This window comes from Ambystoma mexicanum, chromosome 2p, assembly GCF_040938575.1.
Source record: "Ambystoma mexicanum isolate Mex_15411 chromosome 2p, UKY_AmexF1_1, whole genome shotgun sequence".
NCBI lineage: Eukaryota > Metazoa > Chordata > Amphibia > Caudata > Ambystomatidae > Ambystoma > Ambystoma mexicanum.
The window spans coordinates 574,809,946-574,831,228 of NC_090923.1; the positions used below are offsets into that span (position 1 = coordinate 574,809,946).

At 44.2% G+C, this 21,283-nt stretch overlaps 1 protein-coding gene across 5 annotated transcripts in view; it reads left to right on the top strand.

Annotated features, from left to right (window-relative positions):
* Positions 1-6,942, top strand: part of MAPKAPK3 (MAPK activated protein kinase 3) — a 514,657-nt gene extending 507,715 nt beyond the window's left edge. For 4 of the 5 annotated variants that reach the window (XM_069644064.1, XM_069644065.1, XM_069644066.1 and 1 more), the window contains one exon: positions 5,406-6,942. In XM_069644064.1, the coding sequence (XP_069500165.1) occupies positions 5,406-5,618 (213 nt within the window). In that variant the 3' untranslated portion in view covers positions 5,619-6,942. The remainder of the gene's footprint in view (positions 1-5,405) is intronic. The other variant, XM_069644068.1, reaches the window with a different exon arrangement.
* Positions 6,943-21,283: the final 14,341 nt, after the last annotated feature.

The window sequence follows — 21,283 nt, forward strand, 5'->3', positions numbered from 1 at the left end:
TGACATGTTTATTAACAGCTTTCAGAAGACAATATCCAAAATGTTATTGTTTGTTGCTTAAGAAATAAAGCCTGAGCAGGGGGGGCATTACCACTTCAGGTAATGCCCCGGGGGCCCATAGTTACAGGCCTGAGCGACGCAAGTCACCACCACTACTACTGCTAACAATAACCCCTCACCGACAAATAAAACTCCTAAACCCGAGGAACCCCCCCACCTACAATGTGCACTCATCAATGCCAGATCCCTTCCAGCTCACTCCACCGAAATGTATGATCTCATAACCAATCTCGACCTAGATATCATGGCCATCACTGAGTCTTGGCTCCACAAAGCTGCCGGACCAGCCATTTCTATAGCACTCCCGCTAGGACACTCAATCCATAGACAGGATAGAGCCCTAACCAAAGGTGGAGGCGTAGCCCTCTTAGTTAAAGACCACCTGTCCATAAGAGAAACTGTATCACACCTCGGGGAGAACACCGACTGCCTCACTGTAAAGATCGCCACCTCAGCCAACACTACCATCACCATCCACCTAGTCTACCGGCCTCCAGGCACCATAGCCGACTTTCATGACAACCTCATGCATCTCCTAAGTGACAACTTCAAAACATCCTCCAAAACACTCCTCCTAGGCGACCTCAACCTGGGCCTCAAATATCCCAAGGACAAACCAGCCAAAGCCTTAGCCCAAGCTCTCCTTGAGATTGGGTTCCTGCAACGAAACATCACAACTACACACTGCAAAGGTCGCACCCTGATTGGGTAGCTGAGCACAACTGCAAAATAGATGTCAGCTCCAACACTCCTATCCCCTGGTCTGACCATCACCTCATCCATTTCTTCGTCCCCACTTGCACTAACACGCCCAAAAATTCTTCAATCATACCACAGGCACTAGCCAGAAGTGCCGAAACCTAACTAAAGAGAACATCCTCCCTTTCCTAAACATACCGTCCATCCATCGCCCCACCTCCTCAGACACCACTGTACTTGCAGCTACATATAACTGCATTATGGAATCTGCCATTGAAGCCATCGCACCCCTCCAGAACAAAAAAGCTAAAAAAATAAAACCTAACAACACCTGGTTCACCACTGAACTCCAAGAACTCCGAACCTTAAAACGGAGAGCTGTAAAGACTTGGCAAGCATCCCCACAAGACACCACGCTATTAGCCTACAAAGCCATTGCCGCTAGGTATAAAAAAAGCTATATTAACTGCCAAATCCTCCTCCTACAACAACAGAATTTCCAACGCCACATCTGAAGCCAAAGAACTCTTCGCCATCTATAGAGAGCTTTCCAGCCCAGCCACCAAATCCTGAGAAATCACCAAAGATGCTGCATGGTGCACCAGTGTGCAAACAGCATTAATAGGCAAAATCGAGCTCCTGCAGGGCAAGATCATGGAACATCATAACAACCTCTCCAAACACATCAATCTCACATCCTGTCCGGAAAGCAAGATCAACCAGAAAACAAAATAAAACCATGTTCCTTCAGGGAAGTCACTTTACCAGAAGTAATAGAAATAGTCAAAAGAATCAAACCTTCCAACTGCAAAGGCGATGCCTGTCCGGCTAAACTAGTCAAAGAATGCTTTGAAACACTAGCCACATTTCTCAAAACCTTCATCAATGCTTCCTTCAACTCGAACACAGTCCCTGACTGCCTAAAAGAAGCCTGGGTACGTCCGCTACTGAAAAAACCCACACTAGATCCTGAATTAGCTACCAACTACAGGCCCATCACCACCGTACCGTTTCTGCTAAAGATTCTGGATAAGGTGGCTTACACAAAAATACAACAATTCCAAGAAGAAAATAAAATACTAGGCAAAAGGAAATCTGGATTCCGGCCCCGGCCATGGAACAGAATCCGCTCTACTAGATTTAAAAATACAACTTAGAGATATCATGGACAAAGGCAAACCAGCACTTCTCCTTCTATTAGACCTGTCCGCTGCCTTCGAACTCGTCGACCACGATATTCTAGGCAAGCAACTAAAAAACGCTGCCCACTTCTCACCAGAAGCCACAGCCTGGATTGACTTGTTCCTTCGTGGTAGACTCATTAGTGTTCTCTGACTCTGCCTCTGCCCCACCTACCACCATACACTGCGGAGTGCCTCAAGGCTCCTGCACAGCCCCCACTCTTTACAACATTTTCACTCTTCCACTGTCTAATGATTTGGATAGTCGCAACATAGCCTACACCAACTATGCTGACGACACACAAGTCCTAATCCCTCTCACTGGTATCTACGAACAAGATGAAGCAACCCTTACAAACATCTACACTGCAATCCAAACATGGATGGCAGCAAACTGACTTTGTCTCAACGGAGATAAAACTGAGATCCTTGTTGTATGCACCAAAGAAACACTAAACAAACTCTCTCCACAATACAACACCTTTAATACGGATAACACCACAATTACAGTATCCTCAGCAGTAAAAACACTAGGGGTATACCTCGCCTCCTCACTATCTATAACCCGACAGTGTAATGCCATAGCCTCCTCCACAGCACTCACCACAAAAATCATCAACGCAGTCAGACCTTTCTTATCTACGCAAAACTGCCTATCCATTGCTAGAGCCACTGTTGGTGCCAAACTTGATTACTGCAACGCCCTCTTCCTGGGCACCTATTCAAAAAACCTACACAAATTACAAGTGATACAGAGCAACGCCCTGAGAGCTGTTCTAAGTATCCCCAAAAGGGAGCACATATCCCAAGCAAGAAAAGACGCACACTGGCTCCCAGTTAAAGAGCGCATTCTCTTCAAAACACTGGCCATTACACACAATTCTCTTTCACTCAATGCTCCTCCCTACCTCTCGGAAAGGGTTACACCCTGCACATCCTCCAGACCCACCAGATCTCACCTCACCAACCAGATCTACGTACCCTCTTTCAAAAGAGCCAAAGCTGGTGGCACAAGCTTCCACCACTTAGCACCAAAAAACTGGAACGCCCTCCCCACTTCCCTGAGAAATCAAAATCATACACTGTATTCAGAAAAAAACTCTAAACTAAACTGTTTAACTAATACTCTGCACTACTCTTGCCAAACCAAGCCACTGTTCCACTGTAACCTTGTAAGAAACCTGTAAGCTTGCCCTCACGCATGCAACTTTGTATGCAATCTAAGTATGAAAGCGTCTAAGCACTCTGTAACAAGTGCTATGATGCCCAAGGGCCGCCCGCCGCTATACAAAAATAAATAAATAAACGAAGGCCCCGGGGCATTAACTGAAGTGGTAATGCCCCTTGCAAGGGGCTTATTGCAATTAGTACCCCGGACCATAAAACAGGGGTACTAAAAGCATATTTTTTTCTCCATTGCAAAGAGCTTTGGCGTGATGCAACAGAGAAAAGAAAAGTTTCAAAAATGGCAGCCAAGGAAGGGAGAAGGGAGCACGTTCTCCCTTCCTTGGTGGCCATTTTCTTTCCATGGGGGCCATTGGAATTAGTTAAAAAAAAAAGTAAACAAAATAAGACCTCCATGGAACGAGGGAAGGGAGTGTGCCGCAGATCAGGAGTGGAAGCGCCGGGTACAGATGTGTACCCGGCGTGTCTGCTCCCGATAAGGAATGGATTAAGGTAAGTGGGACAAGGGAGAGGGAAATATTAGGTCAAGGGGAGTGAGGGAAAGGAGGGGGAGCCACTTACCTAATTCCCCAGCGAGGGGAGAAGGCAGCGGCTGCCAGCCGTGAGGAGCTTCAGGGCAGCGGTTTACCGTCTGGTAATGCTTGCATTCTGAGCCTCCCCATTGGTTGGGAGGCCACCATACCCCCCTCGCCAGGTACTAATCTACATTAAACACGTTTATGAAATGTATTCGAAACATGTCAGAAAACAATTTTAAATGCAACACTGAAGCAGACAAAATAGACCATGACAATTAACTTGAAGACGTGTTGATTAGTTAACATACAAGCACCACCCAGACCCATAGTATGTCATACTTCTGTATTTAAATGTTTCCTATACACTTGCATTGATCCATAAATAGACGAAACCAAAACCGTAATGTATGATTAACATATGCTTCAGCTATTCTGCAATTATTTTGCCTTCATCAGGCACATTCCTGCATTATAGAATATTGCCGAAAAAGTTGCTTCATCATAAAGCTGGTGTTAGGAATACAGATTGCAAGTGAAACCTAATATTCGTGACAGTAAGGGGGCCTCAAATTGACTGAGCAGGGGGTTGATGTTTATGAAGCAACCAGCTGGTTTCTGAGAACGGTTTCACAGCCTAACCTGGCTGTTGCCTTGCAAGAAATTACCCACCTAGGAAGTGATTGGAGATGCATAAATGGGAAGACCTGATTTGTTTTTGTAAATGAGAGAGCTGTATTTGTGAGTTCTTTATTGAATTTACTGAGAAACTGCATTATTTGTTATTGAACACCTCCCTTCCCTCTCCTGCCCACGACAGTTATGTTCCTGCCTCCATCAATAACCACACTGGAGAAACTATTTAAAGCCCTACCTGTTTCCTGTTAACACTTAATTCTATCTTGGGGGGCGGGGGAGTTGAGGATATTCAAAGAGGAACGTGGGCAAATAAAGAGTAGGAAATTGAGATGAGTGAGGTGGACAGAGGACTAGAAGTAGCCTTTCTTATATAAACCAAACAAATTGTTAATAACAAATTGTTGTATAATCTGTAAACTTATTATTTGAGCACAATACTAGCAGTTCGATGTCTTATTGCTGATAAATTCTGTTTGACAGAAGACAACTGTTTTATTATTTCCTAATTTCAGTCTGAAAACATTTTGTATTCCATGTTGGAATACTTGGATATTCTCCAGTAATGGGAAAGAGAATAAGACACAGTATGAGAAAGGCACGGTTAGAGGGAAGAATACCTGGGAAGGAGAAGGTGAAAAGAGGAAGTTGGAGAGTGGTGGGAGAAAGACGGAATGATGAGATAAATTTGGTGCTAGGTTGGTAGGGAGAAGAGAATGATGGTGAGATAGGAGGCAGATGTAGTTTCAGAAGGAAGACCTTGGGAGGGATAACAGCAAGTGGAAAATGAGAGAGATGCGAGGAGATTATATACATTTTAATTACATGGTTTAAGTTAAAGTAGCGTGGTGATATGTCGTTTTTCACCATACTTGATTGCAGCATTAATACAATGTGGGGAGTGGTCAAATTAGGCTTTCAACAGTGGACACATAATATTATGTATGCCTCTTCCTTCTGAGCCCCATGTTGTACAGTTGTGAAAGTGTGCGTCTTTGTGCCATCCTGTTGTTAAGCTGCACTACTCTCAACCAGTGCTGGCGAGTAGTAGTACTGTGTCTCTTTTCTATTCCCTTTAGGCCGTTGAATGATTTTCTTTTCTGATACATATTCATTTTTTTGGTTACAGGACGAGATGACCAGTGCTTTGGCTACTATGAGAGTGGACTATGATCAGGTGAAGATCAAAGACTTGACAGTCTCTGCAAATCGCTTGCTCAACAAGCGTCGCAAGAAACAGGCTGATGGATCCTCTGTGTCCTCGGGCAGCAGCAGCCAGTCAGAGAAAGGAGCGGAGACGGGTAGACGGGCTTCTGGATCTGCTGGTTGCAACAACCAATAGAAGCAAAGATTTAAGACATCCAACGTCTGTCTGATTGCTGGGTGAAGCCTGCCGCTTCAACACCTCATCAGGATAGAAGGTTGTGCATCGGATCAGAGCGTCAGCCAACGCAGTCGCCGAACACTGCACAAACCTGTGACCCCAGCCACACTCTTGAGGCTGTTTTAAAACAAAATTGGTTTGATTTTGTCTTCTGTTTCTTTTACTCTAATTTGAAATGCTTTCTTTTGGCACTGAGAGAGATTGAGACTGGAGGTCGATTTGGGTGGTTCGGAGAGTGCAGTCATATCCATGGAACTGCCACATCTATCCGTTCTCCGGACCACATTTCTGGATAGGAAAATTGGCTGCTAAAGTGTTACATGGACTGTGGTAGCCATGCTTTTGCGTCTATGTGCTGCCAGGCCACATCTTACCCACGGGATATATGTTGGCATTGCTCATGGTGGTGATGTCCATCGCTGTTTTTGTTGCAGGTATATCGTGCTATGGGACTTGGCTGTTGTGATATCTGCTCTCCATTTGTGTTCAGTGTGCTGCCCGTTAGTATTGTCTTTATCCGGTGTAGGAGAAATGATCACTGCACTGTTTCTAGAAGGTACCTGACGCGATTTTGCTGATAAAGTAGACCAAAGAGTGAATGTGACTTCATCACCGTTTGCCTGATGAACATTTTCAGGTCAAAACCGTGTTTATCTCGTCTCTCCTTCACTCGGCAAAGCAGATGTTGACCTTTAATTTTTTTAGGTGGTCTTGTGGGCACATCAAACTATATGGAAGAGAAAACAATCCACGGGAGGTGCACTTTTCTTGGACAACACATTTCCAAGGAAGGCCCCTCTCAGGAGGCGTCATCACGTACTTGCGTTCCAATGAAAGGACTGTGATGGCATGAGGTTCTGCCATCTTGAGCGTACAGTAGCGGCCACCTCTATCTGCACATGTATTTTTCGCAGTGAGGAAGCGCCTCTGGCCGAGCAACCATCGAGATATTTTGGTAGCTACAAGCACTCTATTTAGATTCACAGGGATGTGGCCTTGGAATGATTAAAACAATAGCAAACCTGATTACTTACCCTCCAACCAGGGGCCCCGCATATGCCGACCACGAAGCACTAGAAAGGAGTAGAGCTGCGGGCCTCATTTTAATAAGTGGGGTCCCAGCATTTATTTTCCCATGTGAAGAAAAGACATTGCTGCATTTCAAAAAAGGTGCTTTCTATTCAGATTACTTGAACATATTTTGGAAGTACTTTGGCGAGTCTGTACCATTTTATGAAAATGTGCTTTTAAATAAAAAAAAAGTAATACAACCAAACACAAATGTGTACTGGGTTCCTTGGAAAGTAGATATAACGTGGGTGTGGGTAAAGTTGATCGCGCGGTTAGTTCCTGTGATTTATACAGAATATTGACCAGTCTATTACTGTAACAGCCACATTCCAGTTCACTGATATCAACACAGCAATATAGTGAAGCTGATTCTAGGATGGGAGAAGTGGAAGATAGGAATATGCTTCTCTTAGGGAAAGTACTTGCTCGATATTGGGAGATATGCATAAAAGCAATGGCAACTTCTGAATAAGCAAGAGTTGAATAGATCAGAAATTCATTGGTGTCATTTGCCTATACAATATGACAAACCTGTTCACTACACACACGCGCGTGGGTCATTATCGTTGGCACTGTGTTTAAATGTCTAACAGAAATTGATTCGATGTGGACTACCAAACTGTATTTTAAGGGTGGACGCCTGAGAGAATTCAACTACTGAATGGACACAATGAGTGAACTTCCTCTGCCCAAAGAGAGGCCTCCCCAGTGAAATGCAAAGGCTTGAGTAGAAGCGGTGGACTCAGATTCCCCTTCTACAACCCGGGGTGTGCCCTCTGTAGAGGTGAGGACATGCATAAGGGCAGCCACTCAAAACCTCTAATTATTGCTTCCTTCCTTTAGAATAAGCCGGTCTGGGCTATGGAAATGTACTGTATGTGCATATTACCACTGGAACGATAAAAGCTGCTTACCATTGCAGGATGCAGCTGCAGGTCTGCGAGGTGTTCGCCTCTCAGGGCACACACACTTAATCCCATTGAGGGTTGTGGTACCTAGATAGTCAATCCCTTCTCTCTAGGGTTTGCAACATTAATTTCTCCAGACTTCATCTGCCCGGGATGTAAACTATTTTCATGCGACACTCAAGTTGTAGGACCCCCTGTCCTTGTCTGTAGTGTAAGAACTCAAATCGTGCTTATTCTGAAGTGCTGTTCCCATTGGTGCACTTTTATTTCTGTATCACTGGTTATCAAATAGTATTTATTTGTTTCTACTTTTGAAATGTGGTAATGGGCCCTTTATGGGTGCAAGATCACTTTAAATAAAAAAATAATGTATCCCTGGGCCCCTTGAGTTGTATGTGGTTTATGGTTATGTGAGAAGGACGTTTGGGGTTTCTGATTTGCTTCTCCTGGTATCGTGATAACAGGAGAGGCCAGGAAATGGTGTTTTGCTGATAATTGCATTTAAGGGTGGTATGACTGAGTAGCACCATTTTGCTGACAATATACAGCGGGGAGCACCAAGAATAAATGTGTTGCTCATCATAGAAGCCTGTGGGTGGAAAGTCTGAGGAGTGATTTCTACTCCTGGTTATGTGCGGTGGGGTGGAGGATGGTTCTAGAATAGTGTTGGGTTTTCTCCTAGTAGTTTTTAGATCGGAGTGTACATGATTGGTGTAGGAATTCTGGGAGAAGGTATGACAACTATATTGATATTGATTATTATCTACAAAAGATTTGGTTGTAGGTATGAAAAGTTGGCCACACTGAGAACTTGAGCTGGAGTCTAATTTCTCAATTGGCATGGAGTGTGTTACCTGACATCTGTCTGCAGGAGGAAGCAACTCTTCTATTCGGCTGGCAAATGTGTAAGGGGAGGCATGGAATCACAAGTGAAGACAGACACAAGAGATAGAATTTGTAAAACCTTTATTGACGTTTCAAGGGGGTTTGCGAAATTCCTACTCTGTGCTATAGCTAAAATGGGAGTAGTCTCAACCATCAAATAATGAGTAAAACAGTCCTAGTTGTGTCTGTCAAATCAACATGATCTATACTAACAAAAAGCTAATGCCTGCCCTATATCGTGTACAAAAATGTGAAAAGGGGACTATGTATGTAAAGGAAATTCAGTGTTGAAATATAAAGAATAAATGTGGCTGAGTCAGCTCTCCGCCCCAAGTTGGAGAGCACAGACTAAGGCGGCCCCTGTAGGCAAGATGACACACTCTGGCCCAGACTCTTGACACAAAGGCAGTTCAATATGTGGATCGAGGCCTGCCTAGCCTTTCACGTTAACGTCTTTCTTTCCAATTCTCAAAGACAGTTCACCAAACATTTCACGTCTGTCTCCCTCTGTCGGGCTCAGACCTTTCAAAGTAAAGTTCACATCGGTTTCCCTCAGCCGGGCTCATACCTCTTAAAGCAATAATTCACATTGGTCTCCCTCAATTGGGCTCGGACCTCTCAAAGGAAAAGTTCACAATGGGTCTCCCTCTGTCGGGCGTAGCTCTTTTCACAGCAAAACAAAACACTTACTGGGGTTCCCTTCCCCAAGATTTATTCACCTTCTTTAGGGGTTCCCTCCTCCTTACTTTTTACACCTTCGGTCTCCCTCTACCGGGCTCGGACCACTTCCTGATGTCAAAGACTTTTGAATGTACATGGCTTATTCTTCAGACCTCTGCAGGACCACTTTGACTTTCCAACTTGTAACACATACTGCTATATCATTTGCCCCAGTGCTTCCTAGTCTGGGTAGTTCATGGTATTATTTACCAACGTTCCAGATTCACCTTTTACTCTCCCCTTTTCTCTGGGTCAATTTCAATCACCTCACTTTTTACAGTTCATTCACTTTATCACTACAAACTTTCACCTTTCACTGAGCGTTTCGAGTAGGCTACTTCTTATCTCCCCGGAAGTTCTGCTCTTAATTGTGTTCCACATTGCTGAGAGTGTGTTTCTACATTCCGCCTTTTATCCGTGTGAGGAGAGCAAATTGGTATCAGATGTATGCACTTATGGTTAAGTGCCTGACTTCTCCTGACCCAATTAGTGGGACATGTCCAATTTCTATTTGTAAGAGTTAGGATTATTATTCTCAGTCGCCCTCCTCCTCGGCCCAGTGTTTGTGTGGAAAGGGGGCGGGGTTGGGACATTGGAGAATCCCATGAAATAGGAGGGATCATAGGTACGGGAAAGGGTGGAATACCGCTTCTGGCCACCGGCTGACTCGCACCCACTCCCTGAAGACCCCTCACCCAGGTGATCCTACTGCACTTGTCCCCCCCCCCAGGGTCTGGATCCAAAGTCGATGGCTGTGACCTGGCCACCTGGGGATTAGCAGGCAAGACGGCCTTTGGTTAGTCACATCGGAATGTGCGTTACTCATTTTCCGTCCTGCACCTATAGGATCGCAAATGAGGCTGTTCTTGGGATGTGCAATTTAATTTACTCAATTTTAAAAAATGAGTTTGTTTTTTGAAGAATGTTTTTGCACATATTATCTTGGCGGAATAATGCAGACCAGATGCAATAAGACTTTGCTGAGGACGTAGCCAGGATTTTAATGACTGTCAAAAGATGAGATGGTATGCAGTGCGCAGATCCATGGAGGAAGGATGTTCCAAGGCATTACAGCTTGTTTAGAGAAGGCTGTCCCCCTTCAAGAATCTTCAGATGAAAGGAATTTCTAGTCTGTGTAGTGATTGAAGGATGAAGTAAGCATGCTCTTAGCGCTGAGTCATAATTACAACATAAGACCTTGTATTTCATTACACTACAATGTTGTAAGTATTTAAGAAGGCTGATGGCAGAATTCGCTGATTTACAGAGTTACAGGTATTTGATTGGGAGGTCATCCTCATACCTAAACCTTCAGGATGAAGTTGCAAAGATATGGCAAAGAAGAGAGGGAATGTCCATTTCTACAGTCTGGCGAAAGAATACCCATACATCCGAACTGCCACCAAAGACAATTACCTTTGTTTTATCAGAATTAAGTTGAAGTAAATAAACAGCAATCTTTGCCCATAATGAATCATTCTATCTCCAAAATCATTGGTCCATCAGGGATACTACCAGCAATGTGGAAGTCCTCTCTGACTACAGACTGATAGCAAACATTCCCTACCTGGAAAAACTACTAGAGACCTATGTATATGAACAAACACTGGAAAATGTAGAATATCAACTACTGGACCAGGCACAAGTCTGCTTCAGATCCATGCGAGGGACAGAGACGGCACTTCTCTCTATCTGGGATGATCTGAAGCCCAACGCAGATTCCAACACAAACATGGCACTGATACTTCGTGACATCTCCGCAACATTCGACAACCAACCACAACATCCTCATCAACATACTGGAAGAAATAGGGATCACCAACAAGGCACTGCTATGAATTAAATCCTTCCTATCAGAAAGAACAGAAACAGTATGGATTCAGAGTATGAAAACAATTCAAATCAGCACCGTGGAACATCACCTGTGGAGTACCACAAGGTTCCTCACTACTCTTTAACATCTGCCTGACTCCACTAATTAACATCATCAGCAGGCATGGCCTCACCTGCTACAACTACGCAGATGACACCCAAATCATCTCCAAAATCGAAGGTGTTCAATAGGAGAACACAACGCTAGTAGCCTGAAAGAACTATATTAATGGATTAACACCAACAGCCTCAAACTCGACCCAGGAAAGACCGAAATCATGATCCTGTCCGAAAACCAAGGAAGCAACCAATAAATGCCATGGTCCACAGAACTATGAACAACGCCATCAAAAATTGTCAAAAACCTTGGAACGCTAATGGACAACAAGCTAACCCTAGAACCCCAAGTAAACACAATTATCAAGAAATGCTTCTTCCACCTACACACAATCAAAAAATCTACGATTCCTCTTCTTCATGCATAAAAACACTAGCCATCATCTCCCTCATGTCCAGGCTAGTTTACACCAACAGCCTATAACTCGGTATGCCAGAGTATCTACTGTAAAAACCGCAATGTATGCAGAACGCATCCGCCAGATATCTCCTCAAACTCTCACGAAGTGACCACATGACTCCTGCGCTAAAGATGCTACATTGAGAGGGAGCCCCGGGTAGACCCACTAACTTGGAGGGATTGACGGGAGGCTAGGCAGAGAGATAGGAGCCTCCTAGGTTGAACCGCAGACGGAGGACATTAGAGCTGAAGGGGAAAGAGTAGCGACCCAACAAATAAACCAGAGACCAGGGAGCCCAAGAACACAGGGAAGTTATCCCCCCTACTCAAGGGGCCCAGGGAGGCGTTAGAAGCTGCACACGAGGATACGCCAGGGCCAAAGCGGTCCCGACATCTATTAGTCTGAACACAGGAGCAGGTGGGTGGAGGAGGCTTCACCACTATACAGGCCTGTAGATGGCCCACAACTCTGCACAGAATACAGAAGGGAGACCCCCCCGTAGCACACCCCAATGGGTGACACTGACAGGGTCGCATACCGTGGTGGCCAAAGCAGACTGGTTACAATGGAGCGCCACCACTGACCAACCCACTTAAAAACTCTCCCCTCTGCTCACACCTCTCAAACTCTAAACAAAACAGAAGCATGCCTATATAGAACAACAAACATGCACATTACTACACCGCAACAAAAAAACAAACCACACATAGCCTTGCAGAAAAGCACACAACAGCTACCGACCGAAGAATCACACCTACGCACAGCAAACGGTGTAAATCGAACTGAAGCTGACAACTGCACATCGCAGCTCTCTTGCGCTTTTTCCCCACTCAGTCCCACCAACGTACCCTACCCTCTTGATTTTCAGATCTGCCAGAGCGGCAGGGGACCACTCCGGTGGTGACAGTACGCAATATAAATATCCTTTAACATCACGGATCGCAGTGCCTACAGCTTTTGGACAATTGCATCCAAAGCTTCTCTTCTTTTCCACAAAGAATCACTCTCCTAAAAATCAAGCACCAGTTCAGGAAAAACAGCCTTCCTAAAGGATTTGAAAACAAGGAAATGCTCTCTATAACCTCCTGATGATCCACTCAAAACACAGTGAGGAAACGCGCGTTGAGGCTGATTTAAAGAGGACGTACACAAACCGAAGATTTCTTCTGATTAACGACATGCCAGAGTCCAAAAGGATTCCATACCACTGAGAAACGTTTTATAGAATCGGAAACTACTCAACCACAGTCTGAGAAATCACAAAACTGAACCTAACCAGCACTAAGAACAAAAATGGTGTCCTTTCGAAAATAAATGAGATGGAGTCCGTTTGAAATCAAAGGAGATAGATACCACTCTACTTTGAGATTTAACTATTTGTCTATTTTTGAAATCTAAACTTTCTGCAAATCATTGCAATTTTATGCAACTGTCTAAAGACAAGTACTATTGAACAAAAATACCGTTTTGAACACACTCCAAGTTTGTATGTAATTTACTTGCAGTATCAAAGGTTGGTGCAATTTGTATGACCAGAAGCAGTAACCATCCTTTAACATGACATAACATATTCTGTCCCAAACAGAGCAGGATCGGTGGATCAGTGGCATAAGAGTAAAACATGGAGCAAAAGAGTGAATTAGCCATATGAAAGGATGGAGGCAAGGTTGAAAAGTAGTTAACAGGTCATGGAAACAAATGGTGAAATGGAACAACTTGTGTACAGCTGCATCTCAAAGAAATGAATGGAGTCAACTTAATGCCCACTGCTCTAGCCTTAATAGGGTGTTCTATGAAGTTGTTGTGGTTAACTTAGTTGAAGGCTGCATTCAGACCAGGCATAATCAGGGCAACTTAACTGCTGACTTCAAATCCCTGGCCAAGTGGGAGGCACCAACGACTGGACTCGGGAGATGTTATTGGTCTTCATTTTTATACGGCCAAATGATGAACACAAAAGTTGGATAAACAAATGAGAAACATTCGCCGACAACCAAAGTCATTCACCCGGGGTCCCTCTGTTCTCTTGGCTGAGGGTGGCTGCTGCTTCTGGTCTCATATCTACATGATGACTTCCCAGGATCCCATACTCACTGCTATTTAACACCAATAGTCTGCCACAAGCTCAATTCTGAGTCAGCTCTTTGGAGACCAACGTAGGTGTACCACTGTGTCGCCTCCACCAGCTATTGGTATTACTCGGGCTTCTTCAGTGGGAGCTAGAGCCAGGAGTCCCTGTTAAGACTCATTATTCCCCAGGCTCTTCTACCTTCAGAGTTGCACCCATGTGCCCTCTTTCTTTTAAGATCCTTGCTGCTCTGAGCTCCATGCCTTGGTCCTGTGGCTCCTCCCACTTTCTCCACCTGACTTGGGCCACTGTGGCCTCCTTTCCAACCTACTCTTCCTGTTTCCCTCAACTCTTCAGCTGGTACTAGCCAATCCTTGTGGTCTCTCCCCTTCCTCCTGTTATGATCTCCTCATGATTCTTGCCATCTCCTGCTGACATAACCACCTCCTCCAGCTCTTTCACCCCAGCCTTGCAGTGTTAACAGTTCCTCCACACTCATACCACCTCATCCTACTATAACCACCTCCTCCAGTCCTTCACCCCCTCCCTCTTTCAATAGCCTCTACGCATTCACATTCCTTGTATCACTCTTCCAACTGTGAGCCACAACCTGCTTCATCAACCCACACTCAGACTGGGCTGCTTGGCTTATACAAGGAACTTCCCCTTGGTGCGACAATGGGTGAGTGTCTGCACAGATGGCTCTAATTTTTTGAAGGGCTGGAATTGGCTATTGCTATCAGCCTCATGTGGGTCCAGGTTAGTCTGAGAGAACAAGCCAAGGCCTATATCAATACTGGCAGCCATTTTGGATGTTGTGTGTGCATGGAGGGAATGGGAGAGCTGGCTTTGGATGGAATACCCCATGGGCGGTTGTTGTGCAACTAAGTACAGTTTGGCATGGTTGAGGTTGGATTTACCCTATTTCCGTCCTCCCCATTGTGTCTGTGATTGCTAGAGTCTGTACCAGTGATGTCACACCTGATGCCATAAGTGGCGATGTATGTGATGAAATTTGTGATATCATCAGTGTGTTTAGGGACCGCGCAATGGGGGCATCCTAGTTAAGGTGCCATAGCTTCAGCATCTGTTGAATCTCGGGGGTTTTGTGGCGTAAAATCAGCACCTTAATGTAATTTCAAAAAACGTTTTTTCACTCAATATAAGTATATATAGTACATACTACATCAACAATGCTAACTCAATGACAGTTATAGGGCCTTCAGTTTGCCACACCCCGCACCTTTCATTTCCCAAGGAATGGGCAGAATTGCCAGGCGAGTTTTCAAGCCATCTCAAAAAAATCCTTGCAATCGAAGTTACAGATGGGTATGTCCTTTTAGCACTTTAATTTAAATCTTTAAAAAAGACACTTGTTGGAACTCCCCTGGATCAATTTGTGTGCCTGACCTGACCACCACCATCTTCTTTTAAATATTTGGTATACCTTCACCTATCACAAACATAAACTAATCGGAATGTACCACCTAAAAACACAAATCCTATTAAGAGAAATGTACAAGCTAAACACAACATTTCAAAGATCACTTCACTTAGCCGAAGAAGGCTAAAAGGTTTTGAACAACCCCACTACCTTATTAGAAAATCTAGAAATCACGACTACTGTACTGCCCCCATGAAACGGAAAAGAACAAAATTAATGATACAGAACAAGTATTTCGATAACTAACTCTCTCAGCTCGAAAGGGCATGCCATAACCTAGAACATGGACAAATGTAAGTGTTGACTATGGGACCATAGTTAGAAATAAATATGCTATAAAAACTGAATCCATATTTCAAAATGTAAGAATAAAGTATTTAAAATTCACGATGCACCCACAACAATCCAGTAATCAAATCAATCCCTCACTGACTGGCGAATACACTAAGCATAGCCTTGCAATATACAAATCAGCCCTGTTAACGAAAAATAATCATATAGTGCAGCCACCATAGACCTTCACCAGTTTATAGCTTCTAAATTATAACAACTGAAAATCTAATCAAAATCACCAATAAACTTAATGTGTTTGATTAATGTGACCCACGTCCAGCCACCTTGTTCAAGGAACATATAGCTGATCTATCGGAACCCACTGACCATGACCTGTAACACAACATTAACATCAGGTAGCATTGCAACAATTCTTAAGAAATCTTTTTAACACCCCTCCAGAAAATTAAATAAAAAGAGCAGTTATCTGAAGATGCCTGAAAATTACTTACCAATATATAGTCTCCTTTTCATTGCTACAATTCTCTAAGAGGTAACTACCACCCACCTGGTCCATCACAGTGAGGAGAATCGCCTACTTCATGAAAACCAGTCTGGATTGCACTCAAAGAGGAGTACAGAAACAAGTCTACTTTTCGTAAGGGAATTCCGAAACACTTGACAGTAGCACACCAGCAGCTATCGTACTTCTCGACCTTTTAGCTTCTTGTGAAACAGCCAACCATCAGACGCTAATACAAAGATTAAAATTGCAGTAGGGAATATATGGTATTACCTTGGATTGGATTTCAAACTACCTAGACAATCTCACCTTAAGGGTAGAAGTGGGTAATTCCAACTATGTCCCGTTAAATTGTTATCTCCCCAAAGACTCCGCCATATCACAATGATATATATTAAGTCACTAGCTGGCAGACATTAACATTTCTCAAATTGTTTCCAACTATATGCAAATGATTCTGAAGAGGGAGACTCAAATGGGGCACCCATCCCACTGTAGAGCCCGGCGACAGAAAAGCGAGAGATGTACATCGCTTCTGGGCCCTTCCTCCCCATCACTAATGTATTACAGGTGTGAGAAGCGCTACTCACTCAGACAACCATACAAACCATACACGGATGATAGTATTGAGCAGATACAGTTGCCATCAATTGAACAAGTTGACTTACTGCGACCTCGAAGAATGCTGATGATGTCACGACCAACATCACGACATAGATACGTTAGACATGAAGCACATAGACATCCCTGCACGAAGTTACGCAGATGTTTAGCTTTATTGTGATATACGAAGAATATGCTTTTGACTCAAAATGAGGACTGACACACGTATATGGTTTTGCTACGTAGAAACCGCATTAAGAATACATGTAAATTGTTTGTTAACGCTTAACTGCAACTAACATGGTGGGCCATGCGAATAGAAATGGAAGCTATAGATACATTGGAGTGAATGGGAAAAGCAGGACGAAATCGAGAACGCAGAGACGGGTTGATCCTGCTGAAGCATGTAGGCCAGTCTTCCAGCGTGGACACTGTGCACAGCCTCGCCAAGGACACAGAGAAGAAAAGTTTACAGAAGAGATAGGACACCGGCAAGGAACACAAGCTGAAAAATCCTCATTATTGTAAGCAAGAGAAATTCATTTCGCGGTCCCTACACATGTGATTTGAACCTACAAGACAGCGCCTATTAATTCTAGCCAGACTGAGGTGACGTTTCTGTGAGAAACCTGAAGGTGTCTCCCTGACTAGTCCCCAGGGATCTGAAATCCAGGTTGCCAGGACACGGTCATCACTATTGGATTCATTTCCTGGGGGGTGGACACGTGAGGGAGGATCACCTTTATGGTGGGTCCCCAGGACTGGAAGTGGGACACCGATTGGTATAGGCCCTTTTATTTTACAAGACACCACTAGGACTGCCTTATTATTTGATGGTCGTAGCTTGCTCCCATCTTAGATTTGGGTTTAGGTTAGGTGTTTTTCCAACCCACATATACAGTTTAATAAACACTCTTGAACTGTGATCACTTGTCTGTCTTTACTGTTACCACCATGAGTTCCTTAGAAATGATGTCAGGGTGAGATTTTACTCAATTGAAACTAATTGGGGAAACCTACAATTTCAAAAATATAGTCAGAGAGCCTCTAACCCTTCCATCGCCACCAAGGAATCAAAAGGGTTTGATATATACAGTAGTAGGGAAGCGATTATCCCTTTCTGGGAAAAGAGGAATGATTCCTACAGACTTGGTCATTATACACCCCGACCCCCAGTTTTTACATCAGATAGGCCCCAGAATCGGGCCTAGCGTGAATTAGCAGGCGCTATTGATCCCGACTGGCAGGGAGATGGAAGGTTCTCTTACAAAACCCTGGTGAGATTTCTTTTCAAGTACGTAAGGGAGATCAAATTGCCCAGGGAATTTTAGAAAGAGTGCTATTCCCCCAGTTTAAAGAAAGTGAACCAGATAAAACCGACAGGGGCAACTTAGGCTTTGGGGAAGCTGATTAATCTATTAACATCGAAGAGAGAAAGGGAGAAGAGCCCACCATCTATCTCGACCTAGCCTTCGCCTGGAGAAATGATCCAGCTCTCCCTGAAGCTTTTCTACAAGCAATCCCAAAGGGAGAAGGCTTAGGGAAGGGAAGTCTTGCTTCTAGGAAGGGTTGCTTTATAGAATAGAGAGATCTACGGAAGGTCTAGTAAAAACACAATTGGTAATACCCAAGAGCCACTGAAAGGTGGTACTGGAGATCGTGCATTCCCACCTTACCGGCAAGGGGGCATTTAGGACAATCTAAAACCCAGGTGCATATTAGTGGTAAGTTTTACTGGCCAGGTATCCATGCTGATATCAAAACCTTCATCCAGACATGTGAAATCTGTCAAAAGATCAGCACACACATCCCATTACCTGCCCCTCTGAACCCGTTGGCAATCATAGAAATCCCTTTTTCAAGAATTGGTATGGATATAATTGGTCCTCTAGAGACATCCTGATTAGGTAATAAATATATCCTTGTGATTGTGGATTATGCGACCAGATATCCTGAGGCCTTTCCAATGCAAAATAATGTTCTACCATATTTGTCCAGGGTCGGTTTTCCCAAAGAAATACTAACGGGTTCAGACTTTGAATAAGCTTATGGCCGAAGTCAAAGCGCTACTCCACATTACCACTCTACAAACCTCTGTGTACCATCCTCAAACCGATGTCTTGGTAGAAATGTTCAGTACGACTCTGAAACTTATTTTAACAAAATTGTTAGACAAAGACGGGAAATACTGGGATCAAATGATCCTGTGGCACTATTTGCAGTGAGGAACCCCCTTACCCCCAACCTTCCACAGGTTTCTCTCCCTTTGGACTAGTAGACGGTAGAGAGTCCCGAGATGTCCTCGACATGCTCTGGGAAATCTGGGAAGAACGTGAGGAGGCCCCCATTCTCATCTTGCAAACAGCCACCAGAATGCGAGAACACATGAAATTGGTTCATGACTTGGCTTACACACATACAGAACAGGCCCAGAGCCAACACAAATCCACTTATGACAAAAAAGTGAATGTAAGATCATTCTCCATAGGACAGAAAGTACTGGTCCTCTTACCCACCTTAGAAAACAAACTTGTCTCCAAGTAGCACAGACCTTATGATTTCGTAGAGTGAACGGGAATCTGTACTTATAAAGTAGCCCAGCCAGACAAGAAACATAAAATCCAGTTGTATCACATACTCTCTTGAAAGAGTGGAAAGAGAACCCGTCAGCCACCACCACCCATGCCAAAGTACTAACCTGTCTGGTTCCTGAAGAGAGAGAGAGCTTTGAATTAATCCCTCCCGAGCTATCTGTCCAACAACAACAAGATTTAAAAGATTTAGTAGTCTCCTTTCCTTATGTATTCTCAGAAGAACCAGGAAGAGGGAAAGGCTCATACTACATTAGAACACCTAAAGGTAAAGTGGTTCATTTAAAACGGTTTCGACTCCCAGAAGCCCGTAAACAGATTGTGATTGAGGAAGTCAACAAAATGTGAAAGCCAATATTATTGAACCATCTTTAAGCCCATGCTCTTCATCTATCATGATGGTCACTAAACCTGACCGTTCCTGGACTTCAAGCATATCCCATGCCTTGCATCGATCACCTAATTGATAAACTCGGAGCAACCACCTTTCTATCTACCCTATATTTAACCAAAGGGTACTGGCAAGTCCCCGTACATGGGCAAGAAATGAAAAAAACATGTTTTCCACACCTCTAGGACTATTCCATTTTAAAGTCCTGCCTTTTGGCTTTTACAGTGTGGCAGTCACTTTTCAACACTTCATGGATCACATTTTACACCCGTACTCTGATTTCTGTGGAGCTTACATTGACGATATTGTCATCTATGGTAAAACATGGGAGGACCAACTCTTCCATCTTTATACCATCATGAAAGTCCTCAAACGCTGGCCTAACTGCAAATCCAGCTAAGTGCAGATTGGCCCAGCCAGCCGTAAAAATCCTAGGCAGTGTTCGTAGGGAATGGGAATGTTCAGCCCCAACATGAGAAGGTAAAAGCTGTCTTAGATACATCGGAGATCTTGGAGCTTTTCTCGGATTAATAGGATATTACCATAGATTTATCCCCTTCTTTCCGCATAAAACAGCCAGGCTGACAGATAAACTTAAGAATGCCGAACCCCAGAAACTTCATTGTAATGACGATGATTAGATATGCTACAACACCTTGAAACTCTGTGCCAAAACCTGAAAACTAAAGGTAGTCGACTTTTCTTAAGAATCACTTTACAAACAGATGCCTCCCTCACAGGATTAGGAGCAGTCCTATCCCAGGTTTTGCCATGGATTAGAACACCCCATATTATTCACCACCCGCAAACTGTTCCCACACAAAATAAATTACTCTGTGTTGGATCTATAGGCCATGGCCATCAAATGGGCCATAATCCATTTTAGTAACTACCTCTTAGGACGATAAACTCATCACAGATCACTCACCCCTAGTTTGAATTAGCCAATGCAGAGACTCGAACCCTAGGGTCATGCAATAGTTTATAGACCTACAATCCTATTGTTTCACCGTGGAACACCGAAAAGGAAAAGATCGGGGAAATGTACATTTTCTTTCCCGGTTCCCCCGAGAAACAAATGTGGCTTCATCGCATGGAGGAAGGGTATGTGAGAAACCTGAAGGTGTCTCCCTGACTAATCCCTGGGGATTTGTCATCCAGGTGGCCAGGACACAGCCATTGTTATTGGATCCAGTTCCTGAAGTTGGAGCAGTGAGGGAGGATCACCTGGATGGGGGGTTCTCAGGGAGTGGAAGTGGGACACAGACTGGTGAGATGCGGTATCCCCTTCTTATAACACCTTTTCCCCATTCTACCCCGTAGGATACTCCAACACTCTACCCACCCCCCTTTTCTTACACGAACACTTTAACACACCATGAAAAACAACGGACAAACGCCAGAGCCATCTACCTGACATGTCCCATTACAATGGTGTAGCAAAGTCAGGCAATTGCCCAGAATCACACACAGCTGATGGCCCTTTCCCTTCCCCACACGGATAAAAGGTGGAGCATGAGAGCACAATACGAGCAAGGCAGACCGCACAACGAGAGGGCTAACTCAGCACGGCAGTTCAAGAGGAGGAGAAAGACCGTGCAAACCGAGGGGGTGACAAGGAGAGAAGCGACCTTGCCCTTTCCGAGCCAGGCCTGTGAAACCTCCACAGAAGGAATCGTAAGACCGCAAACAAAAGCCAGCATGTGTTGCAGCAGGTGTAAACAGTACACAAGGCCCTCCACCACTGATAACCAAG